At 35.2% G+C, this 11,738-nt stretch overlaps 1 protein-coding gene across 1 annotated transcript; it reads right to left on the minus strand.

Annotated features, from left to right (window-relative positions):
- Window positions 1-4,170: 4,170 nt before the first annotated feature.
- Window positions 4,171-5,059, minus strand: LOC149161749 (uncharacterized). Its single transcript, XM_089437023.1, has 2 exons — window positions 4,586-5,059; window positions 4,171-4,410 (listed from the first exon to the last, which is right to left on the minus strand). Exons 1-2 carry the CDS (start codon window positions 4,850-4,852, stop codon window positions 4,225-4,227), a joined length of 453 nt encoding a protein of 150 aa, XP_089293149.1. The 5' UTR covers window positions 4,853-5,059; the 3' UTR covers window positions 4,171-4,224.
- Between the last annotated feature and the right edge of the window lie 6,679 nt (window positions 5,060-11,738).

An 11,738-nucleotide genomic window follows, 5' to 3' on the forward strand; every position in this document is an offset into this window, starting at 1 on the left:
GTTTACATTTTATTTCTTCAAGAAAAGTCTGTGATCGGGCAAGGTAGCCTCTGGATTCATCCTTCTTTTGGAAGGTGAGGAATCCGGTGAATGCTCATACACTCGATCTTTGTACAAGAAATACTTTGTTCTCATGAATTCTAGATCGGAAGTGGTTGAGCTTTTGAGCTGGTGGAATTCGAGTTTAATTCCAAAGCAAGAGATAAAACTCAGAAACATTAAGTGTGAGAATGGAGATAGTATGCCCCAGTATCTCACGAAGTTCACCCAATGCCGGGATGAGCTGGGAAGTGTGGGGGTGACTGTCGGATGAGGATGGTGAGTCTAGCACTCCTTGACCTTCCTAAGAGTTGGCATAGCTACCAGGACTCGGTGAATGGAAGGGAGAAACTGCCAAATTGGGAACAACTATGGTCGGATTTGATGCAGGAGGAGATTAGACGGATCACCAGAGACGGTTCTTCATCCATGCAAGATGAGGAGATCTATGCCTTAGCGAGTAAGGCGAAGAAGGGGAAGGGGAAGGTTTCTCTTTCTGAATCTAGTTCTTCCAATGATGGGAAGAAGGTTGACAAATCGAAAGTGCGATGCTTTCGTTGTCATGATGGAACCTTGGTGGTTGAGAGGGAGCATACATTACCTTTCAACATGCAGAGCCAGAAGAAGTCTCAGACGATTGTGGAGGAGCCACGATTGGTGTGGTAGCTTCAGGAGGTTGTGGAGCAGCCACAACAAGGGAAGCTTAGAGGAGATCGAGTAGAGACATCTACTCATGTAGAGACCTCCAGTAGGGGAAAACTTCGAGCCAGGTGGGCTGAGGGATCGCATGCAGCCATACCTCCAGGTAGGAGGTGGGGTGATGTGGATTGATCATCCTAAGGAGGAGGGGAAAGATCCTTGAGGTACCTAACCTCTTGGATGAGACCTTGCTACGGGAGCCCCAATGTGTATTAGAAGGAACTGACTGATTGGGTAGAGACAGATGCGGATGGAGCGGCAGAGAGAGCGACAGTGCAGGGAATCCCAGGACAGCGCATAGCTAGCAGGCTGTAGCAATGCGAGAGGCACAAGTGTTTTGCACAGTGCTAGGTGGCACAGAGAGGTGTGCAATGGTGCGAGATGCATGGAGATGTTGCAGTAGCGCAGATGTCAGAGAGGGAGCAATTGTCAGCAGCAGGTAGAGCTTCAACATTAGAGGATGTTTCTAGCCCAACAGGGAGGTCAGTTGGGAGGTGCAGTGCGGATGCAATGCTGGGAGATAGAACCAGCAGTAGCACAGATGCAGTCAGAGATCAAAGTGACAGAGGCTAGAGCAGTCAAATACTGAAGAGCACAGAGATGCAGAGTTTTCAGTCGACAGAGGCAATAGCAGTAAGAGACTTTGATGACAGAGCAAGTGGACTGGCCAGATGTGTTGCATGGAGAACATTCCAGAGTTATAGGATCGGGTTTGAGAGGAAGCCTTTCTTGTTGAGAGGGAGTGTTGAAAAGTGTGCAACAAGAAATGCTTGTTGATATTGCAACAAGATGATGGAGCTTAGTGAAAAGAGTCGCCTTCACTAAGTGGGCCCGCAGGCAAATTATGGCGCAAGTTCTATTTTTATCCCAGTAGGGATGATCACAGTGTGGATGATCACAGTGTGGGTGACCACAGTATGAGTGATCACAGTGTGGGTGACCACAGTGTGAGTGATCACAGTGTGAGTGATCAAAGTCTATTTTTAGACTGGCTGTCAAAAATAGAAAAGTCAAATATTATTGTCTCATAATAATATTTGGACTATAAACTTGATCCTATTCTCTTGGAGCACTTTAGGATGAGCTACAGATGTGGTACATGCAGATCCCAGAGTGAAATACGTGGTTACCTATGGGATGACTAATATTTGCATGCAAGACTTCAGTTAGAACTCAAGTGAGTTGATTTTAGTGGATTGGAGGTGCAGTTGATGGAGTTGTGTTCAGTTTAACTTTGTTAAACTAGTTGTATTTAGTCTAACTGATCAATAGACTAGAGATGAGTTCGGTGAATTAGTTATTAATTAATTCACAAGTTATTAACTCATAATGCAACTATAAAATACATCAGTTAACTTAGTTGCATGTCAGTTCATGTTCAGTTCAGCAGGGATAGGTGTTAGAGGATCAGATTGTTATCAGTTGTGACTATAGTTGTGCATGATGATTTGCACAATTAGAGGGATTGAGTATGCCAATGAATTGGCCAATACCAAGAATTGTAGCCTATGCTCACGTCCAACATAGTGTGATTGATTATTTGCAGGTCAAATACGAGTTTGGTAAACCATTCTCATCAGTTCTTGAGCTGTGGAGGCAGGAAAGCAGCAGGGGAGATTTGGAGATCAAATCTGAGCTGTATTGTGTGTAGCATGAGGAGATAGTACTGAGTACTTGGGATGAGTATTATACTTTGTAATCTTACATGATTCAATCAATATAATATATAGATAGTTGGGGTTTTTAGCGAGATGCTTTCCCCAGGAAAATATTGTGTTGATATGTGTGATTGATGCTTCTATGTACACCTGTGAATGTTTCTGCTTTTGTAAATTGATGATCAACGTAGAGGAGGTTATGTATTATGCATGTTCCTCTTATAAGTGTATAATCATGATAATCTCTGTGAATATGTGTCATATTATTCAAAATTTCTACAAATTTTTCCCTTCAATTGGTTTCTTTCAAAATCTAGTGGTCTTTGTCCTTGTGTCAATACTACTCCAATCACTTATCTTGATGCATCACGTTACCCTATGAATGTTTTACCAAAAATAGGTGTTTCCAATACTAGTTTAGAAGCCATGACATCCTTTAAGAGAGAGAATTCCAATGTTGTTCATCATTCCATACAAAGGAATTATTATTCAAGAGATATGTGTGTGGGTCGATAATGCAAACATAATTATTAACAAATTTATGATAATATCCTATAAATCCCAAAAATATTCTAAGACTCTTGATGTTCTTAGGAATAGGTTATTTTGTAATTTCTTCAATCTCATAAGGGTCCACCTTAACTCCATTTGAAATAATATGACCCAAATACTCTATGCCTTGTTGACCAAAATCACATTTGCATCCTTTTACATAAAATTGATTATTCTCAGTAGAAATTTATCCACATGTTTAATGTGGCCTTCCCATGATTTTCTATACATAAGTATATTATCAAATAAAACCAACACAAATTTTCTAATATAGGGTTAATTTTTTTTGTTCATATAGCTTGGAAAAGTAGAAGGAGTTATTCAAGCCAAAAGGCATGACCAAGAATTTTCGTATCTTTCATGTGTTGTAAAATCTATTTTGATAATGTATTATTTTCTTAATCTAATCGAGGAGAAACTTGATTTAAGATCAATCTTCATAAATAATCCACTTTATGAAGCTCATGTAAATTATCTCTAATAGTTGAGATTAGCGAATTTATACTTAGAAGTCAATTTGTATATATCCCTATAATTAAGACACATCCTTGAAGAATCATCTTTCTTCCTCACCATCATTATTGGAATTTCAAATAAACTTGTAGTAGATTGAATCATACCTCAATTTAGCATTTCTTGTACTATTTTTCAAATATCCCCTTTTTGTTAATGAGGATATCGATAGATCATTTTATTAGAACAGATACATTTAGGTATTGGTTTAATATTATTTCTATGAACTCTATATGGATGTAGACCTTTATGAATTTCTTCAAAAACACTATAATTTTTTTCCAAAGTGACTTTTAATTCCTATGAAATATTTTCATCTTCCAACTTAACTTTCATAGAATAAAATTTAACAAAAAATCTCTTACTATATTGTTTTAGGATATTTTCCATTTAAAAAGTCCATATATTAACACATGACACACGACTTGAGAAAATCCATATATTAACCCTTCAAGTTCATATTGAATTCCTTACCTTTCAAATATCATGAACAATTCATTATAGTTTGTATTTGTATATCTTATAGTTTGTATCCCCTCATATACAAAGACACATATCACAAATTCAACTGAACTGTAACTCAAGTAACAACAACACCTAATACCTTAACTCAAGTAACAACGGCACCTAACTACCTTACTATAACAACTCCCATGGAAAAAATTACGTAACTTCATTACTACTTAACACTGACATAGTAATAGCCCACTGCTATAATTGGCTTCTGCTCCAAAAGTCCACCATTAGACAGGCATGGCCAAATTCAGAACAGATTGTGGCGATTCTTGCGGCCACCCTCGGCTTCCTCGGTTTTCTCGTCTTGTTTCTTCTCGTGGCGCTCGTGGAACGCGTACCCACCGGTGCCCACAGCGCCCGCAGCAGCGACCTCCTTCTCTGTCTTGTGCCTCCTAGCATTCTCAGGATCCTTTTTTGCCTCATGCTTCTCATGCTAAATATATCACAACAACCAATTCAATTCTAACACATCAATTAAACCCATTAAAAAAAACAGGGAAATATATACTCATTGTGTATATGGCAGAACATGGGAAATATATATTCAGTGTATATAGCACAACATGAGAAATATATACTCATTGTGTATATAGTAGAAGATAGCATACCAGTGCATAGCCTCCAGCAGCCATGGTTCCGAGCTCCCCGCCGTGCTCCTTGCGCTGGTCGTGTTTCACTTCCTTTTGGGCTCCCCCATAGTTCTGTGGTTGACCTTGCTGACCATCATTGTCGGCGTCATAACCAGTGTCGGCATTATTACCAGAGCCAGCCTGGTAATCAGAGGACCCATAGGAGCCCTGGTCAGCAGAGCCAGAATTAACGTTGTCCTCCTCCTTTTTGCGGTTGAAGAGGTGATGACGCTGTCCCTCAGACATGCTTATACACACAAAAAGACACACCGATTATATATTCGGCGACTGGATTCGAATACCCCAACACGCACAGGCTTGAATCACAAATGTTAGAGAAAACAGCAGCTAGTTATCTATCAATCGAGGTGTACTAAGTATGGGGAGATATACAATGTATATATAGCCGGTAGAGTTGGCCACGTGATAGGATAAACACGGAATCAAATGCAGCATATACAAACGCATCTCTCTAGTTAACACGCAACCACCCCCACCCAAGTGAATCGAGCGTCCATATTGAAGCTTAAGATTTTCCTGAGATATTTTTTCGGTGAACTTACATAGTTGAGGCGGTGAATATTATCCTTTGGTTGTTTTATTTTATATTTAATGATTACGTACACAATATTACAAATTTCCTGAGCCGAATTTTCTGTCACTATTATCATTATCAGTATTTTATAAATAAATGTGACATATCAAGTTTATTTAAAACTATCGTTATCATTATTTTATAAATAAATATGGCATACGTTATTAAGACGTATTTAATGTTATTTAAAATTAAATTTAATAATAATATAAAATGGACTTATTTTTTCCACGGGAAAAATATTTTTCACTGTTTTTAAATTTATGTCATTAATACTCTCTGATTTATATGATTAATACTTAGTTGGATATAAATTTATTTGTATTATACAAACAACAATAATAGTTGGTTAGGCTTAAGTGTATCATTTTATTATATTTGCATCATTTTATTATATTGGTATAAAAGTAGGTCGTGAAAATAAAAGAAGATACAATTTGTGACTTCCTTTATATCATTCAAAATGACAAGAATGGAGTAATAATCAAAAGTGTAAATTTCATTCTATAAGTAATAAAGAATATTGGCATACTCCGCTCTTTTTTTTGAGAATCAGAGTCAAACAATATCTTTTGTTTTTGCACAGCATTTGTACAAGAATGTGGGTGTAATATACATTTCTTCTATAATTGTGGTGCATGATAGTGTCACAAAAATCAATTTTTACATTTAGTGTTACCAATGTTAATGCTAGACCATGTTAATTTAATCCTTCTGATTTATGTATTATTAATGGCATGATAGTGTCACAAAAGTCAATCCTTACATTTAGTGTTACCAATGTTAATGCTAGACCATGTTAATTTAATCCTTGTGATTTATGTATCATTAATGGCATGATAGTGTAACGAAAGTCAATCCTTACATTTAGTGCTACCAATGTTAATGCTAGACCATGTTAATTTAATCCTTGTGATTTATGTATCATTAATGCCCAAACCATCTTTAGCGAGATCTATTTATTGTAACTTCACTTTATGGGTGGAATTGGTACATGATTTGATCAAGTTTGGTCTTATGGAAGACCAATGTATTTACTAAATTCCATAACAACATATGCTAGCAAATTTGAAGGGGAAATGGAATATGCAAGTGTGTATGTAATTTGCATTCAACTACTCTCAGAGCTCCAATTACTAATCCTCTGCGACCCATAAATTCGAAGGTAGCATAAATCATTTCCCTACATATAGTAATATATATTTTTCCAATAAGTAGTCATCCTCTTGTTATACTTTTGCATTAATGATTATTTCTAGAAAACTTTGCATGTTGACATATTAAATGATTGGAGCATGTACTTGTTATGATTGTTTGCAAGATTGTTTCTTACAAAGAGGTGTATTGAAGTATTAATCTTCAACACTCATTTTGTCAAGAGTATATTAGTCCTATATGGAAGAAATTTCTAGTCATCTATTATTAGCATATCATTGTGAATGTCTATTAATATCTATCGAAAATTGGCTTACATTCCATTGGTGCCCTTTTCCCATTGGATTGTCTCCAAATTGATTATAATGGTAAATACTATCCATAAATAACTTCATGTAGTTTCTCATACATAAAAAGGTTTTCCCATTTATTGGTTAAAATTGGCCCAAGCTTTTTACAAGAATTATGGATCAATGGCTGGATGAGCAGAGGCCATTTTTGGAAATCCTCGCACAAATGCCTCTCAATTTGGAAAATGTTTAAGGCCTATAAACCTCATCTACTATATTAAAATGTATTGAATTTGTTTCATCTCTTCTTGGAAGATTGTTACAGTTTGAAAATGTCAAGGCTTCATGTCCTTTACAAGAAACCCAAGCCCTTCATGTATAGTGGTTGCATGTATGTTATGGCCAGGGTTGAATATGACAATAGACAAGACCTAAAGATACTTCAACCAATAGAAAACCAATGAGAAATATTAAAGAACTACTACATAGGGAAAGATGAATTACCCAAGATAAAGAAGGTTGTTGAAGATCCATTGAGAAAATCTCCTCTTTCAAATCCTCGCTTGAGAGCCTATGTACAACAAGCCAACAATCATAACACAACACTATATTCGAAGGAAACTCGAATTCTTTAAATGAGAAAAATCATCATAATAACTCTGGATTAAAAACTATATTACAAAACATTGAATTGGAAACAAGAGAAAACAATTTATTTTTAAAGAAAATTGTTAGAAATACAAAGTGTAGATATCACCTGGTACTTACCGAAGGCATTGTTAGGAACCATCCTCCGAGTCCCTCCACCCTATTCCATGGAGGGTATCTTCCATGGAGTGTTTTACTTCTTAATGAGATAGAGAGAAAGGCTCTTCTAAAAGATTGAAAGAAATAAGAAGATTAGGAAACAAGGGTTTCCTTATTGGCGAATTGGGCTTAAAAGCCAAGAGAAATGCAGACAAGGAACAATGGATAAATCACCAACAAAGGATACTTGATCAAGCTTGCATTTTGTTCCACCCTAGGAACGCATAAACACCATTAAAAAGTGGTTAGGTTAATTGGATTTTAGTATATAGGAGGTGGATCTCAATTAAAGCTATAAATCCTACCCCAAAATGTGTAATAATGTGCACATTTAAATCCTTTTGGTGCATTTTGAAGACATCCACTAGTTTTTTTAGGAGACTGGTGTATATAAACATTTTCTTTTGGGAGGGTTGCATGCATACGTGTTATGGAAAAACAACAAGGTCATGTGTGAAATCAAGATATTCATTTTTAAGAGTTCTTTTTGGGAAAAAGTCTACACAGGGGAAAGGGATTAATAATTTAGGCAAATGTGTGCATCTTCAATCAAGTTTGAGAAAATATGCTATAACAAAGTGTCAATATTGTACACTCATGTTTATAAGAGTCAATTAGTTCTATGTTGAAGAAAGTTCTAGTCGTTGTTTATTGCAACACATTGTGAATGTTTATCAATGTCTATAGAAATGGGCCTACACGCCATTACTGCCATTTTCCAACCAAAATGTTTCCAAAATGTCATTGCAATGGAAAATATTCTCCATAAATACCTTCATGTAATTGCTCCTATGTAAATGTTTTTTTTCATTATTGGTGGTGATTAGCCCAAGTATTTCATAGGAATTATGGATCAATGGTTGAATGAACAATGGTCATTTTTAGAAATCCTTTCCCAAATGGCTCTCAATTTGGAAAATTTTTAAGGCCTATGAAGATCATCTAATAAATTAGAATGTATCGAATATGTTTCATTTCTTCTTGGACCTTATTAGGACTTCATAATGTAAGGGATACATGTCATTTATAGGAAACCCAAGCCCTACATGCATAGTGGTTACTTGTATTTTAAATGATGCAACTTTAGTAGGGGCAAGGAGCAACATTAGGATATGGTCAAGGTTTCTTGAGAAGATAGGGCATTTTCCATGCTACTTGTAAAGAAGAATTTAACCATGCCTACAATTTGTTGAATGATCATCTTCAATGACTCTTTTTTTCCTCTTGTAATATGTACTACAAGAGAAACAAAATTGAAAAAATAAAAATAATTGGTAACATAAAGAGAGATATTGAAAATATCACATTAATATAGTGAAACCCGAATTCGAATAATGAATGAAATGGAAAAAAATACTACAAACTATAAACTAGGTAGCATGGCAGTAGATTTTATCTAATGATATTTTCATGCTAACTACACTCATTTCCAAGAAGAAATTGAAAGAGGAAAACCCATATTTTAACATAAAATATTATACCTTAATATTCAAAATTTCTAAAGGTCCAAAAGTTTCTTGACCCTTGGAAATGATGTGGCAAAAGGAATGCAGGCCTTGAGAAGGATCATTGACGGATCAACTTTTCAGGGCCACAACGTTTGCATACCAATATCCACCTAGATCAATAGTCCCCCCTTATGAATTAGTGGTCTTCATTGCATCAAGTTCCTCCACTAAACTAGGGAAATTCTACTAAATATGACTCCTAACGAGCCAATTATCTTTGTGAAGGAGCTTCCTCGATGGTGACACCATTTTAGTGTCCATGATACCAAAAAGTGTCCTTACTCAATGCAATCAAAATTGATTTTCGTAGGGGCCAAGTTCTTGGCCACCTCAAGGTGTCTAAGAGAGGTGTAAAATATGGTTGAAGCATATTCACAATAAATCTAGGGTGCAATCCAAGGAAGCATGGAATGCTTAACATTACAATCATTCTTACCCACAACCTTGGTGAAGGTGTAAGGATTATATTGAAACGAGTGGATATTATAATGGGTTGATAAGACGTTTTTTCTACAAAGACAACCATTCCTTATCTCCCACCTAAAACTTGTGTGGAACCTAATCTTGATCATGGTGTTGATTATATATAGCATTGGATTCTCAAAAATATCATGAACTCGTGGTATGTGGTACATCCATTCAACAAATTTGGTTACTCTATTAGCCTCAATCCAAACATGGAACAATGCATAGAAGTAATGGGTATATTTACATCCCTAAGAATGACTCAAAAGGGTTATGGATAATAGAGTTATAAAGGGCTTTGTTGTAGCCAGGTTGAACAAAAGTAAGCATCTAATCGCATGTGCATGGATGTTTGGAGTTTGTACATTCTTAAAATATACACAATTATATCATTGAATACCTATTCTTTTCCATTGGTTTGGGAGTGAAAAAAAGTTGGTTTGGTCATCTTGGTGTTCATAATTTACTGCAATCTAGACCAAAAGATACTAAGGAACCTATTATCCCCATTTGAAATAATTCTTAGTGAAAGCCTCAAATGACCCAAATATTCTTGAAGAAAATATTTAGAAATGCTTAGTGTACGATATCTAAAGTGCCATCTTCGAGAGATGGTGATTAATGACAAATACATAGTTTTAATGAACCAAAAACCTTAAAAACGATCAAAAGTAAATTAATATAATCCAAAATCAAGCAAAAAAACTCCTGTTTTGATGAACCCAATACCAATAAAAGATATGATACCTATAAAAATGAATCTCCTCTTTTTAAAAAAAAAATCCATCAAATTTTGTAATTAAGGTGTTTCTTCATGAAATGCTAATTTTCCTATCTAGCTTCTTCTAGAGGCATATTCTTCCACTTGATTAGATACTCCATAATAGTTCTATTTTGAAGAGATAGAGAACATTTATCTATAATGTTTTTGGTTTCAATAATCAACTTCTCTTCTTCATGTAATTTTGGAAGTTTTGTTCGCATTGGCATAGTTTGTCCCAAAACCTTTTTTAGACAAGATATGTTAAAAACCTTAAGAATGTGAGAAGAAATAAAATACAACTCATATACCACTTGTCCAATCTTGTTAATAATATTGTAAGGTCCATAAATTTTTTGACCTAATTTATGATTCTTCTTTTTACTTGAGTGTAGATTTCTTCTAAGTTCATAGTCTCCAAAATATCCAATCACCCTCCTCAAATTATTTTTTATTTCGATTTTGATCTACTTGATCTTTCATGTTGTTTTGCACCATTTGAAAATTTTCCTTAAGGGTTGTCAATATTTCTTTAGTCATCTCCATATCTGGATTTGTTTCATGTACATTGGACTTATCTTGCAAAAAATATGAGATAGTAGGAGTTAGATATCCATAAAGGGTCTCAAATATGAACATTTTAACAAATGTGTGATAGGTAGTATTGAGCCACCATTCTGCCAAAGGAAGCCACTTCAACCATTAATATTGCTTGTCTAAAGAGTAATATCATAAATAACTCACTAAACATGTGTTAACTATATTTCCATTACTAGCCATTTGTGGGTGATATGTTGAACTCATAACTGTTATTGGTCAACTGATCTGACGTAATTCCACGGGGGCTTAACTGGTGGAGCAATACCATATCACGTGGGTTCATATTGGGGGATATATAATAAGGAAAATTTGACTTAATATATTGGGGGATATATAGGGGGTAAAGGGTTTTTATATTAGCAAGTATAAAAAATGGAGTTTAAAGTTAATGAAAAAATATAAAGGGGTATAAAAATTGTTAATGAAAAAATGGATACCTACAATATCTAGTGAAAGTAGGGGTTCTTTAAATTGGGGAGGTGTATTGGGTTCATATTGGTAGGGGATTAAATAATGTGATTTTTAGAGGTATTTTCCAATATGTAGTCCAATTAGGGGTATTGTTTAGTATGCCATGAATGGGGTATTGTTTAGTATGCCATGAATGCACACGATATGTCATAGGTTCATTGAGTGAAGCCCCTGTGCGTAATTCTTTCCAAAAATTTCCCATGAATTTTAGATCTTTGTCACTTATTATTACTTCACGAAAACTGTGAATTCTATGAATATCCTTCATGAACACTTCTGCAACATGGATTATAATATATGTTATTTGGTATACGCAAAAATGTGCATACCTTGTGTCTATCAATGGACAAAAAATGGCATCCTTATCTTCAAATTTTGGTAACCACATGACGAAGTCCATTAATATATCTTACCATATTTGATTATGTATGTTTAATGTCTAAAGTGATTCTACTGATTTTACTATCTCTCATACTTTATT

Source organism: Pinus tabuliformis, chromosome 5_2, assembly GCF_031772625.1.
Source record: "Pinus tabuliformis cultivar Carrire ecotype Pingquan chromosome 5_2, CPIR1, whole genome shotgun sequence".
In the NCBI taxonomy this organism is placed as follows: Eukaryota; Viridiplantae; Streptophyta; class Pinopsida; order Pinales; family Pinaceae; genus Pinus; species Pinus tabuliformis.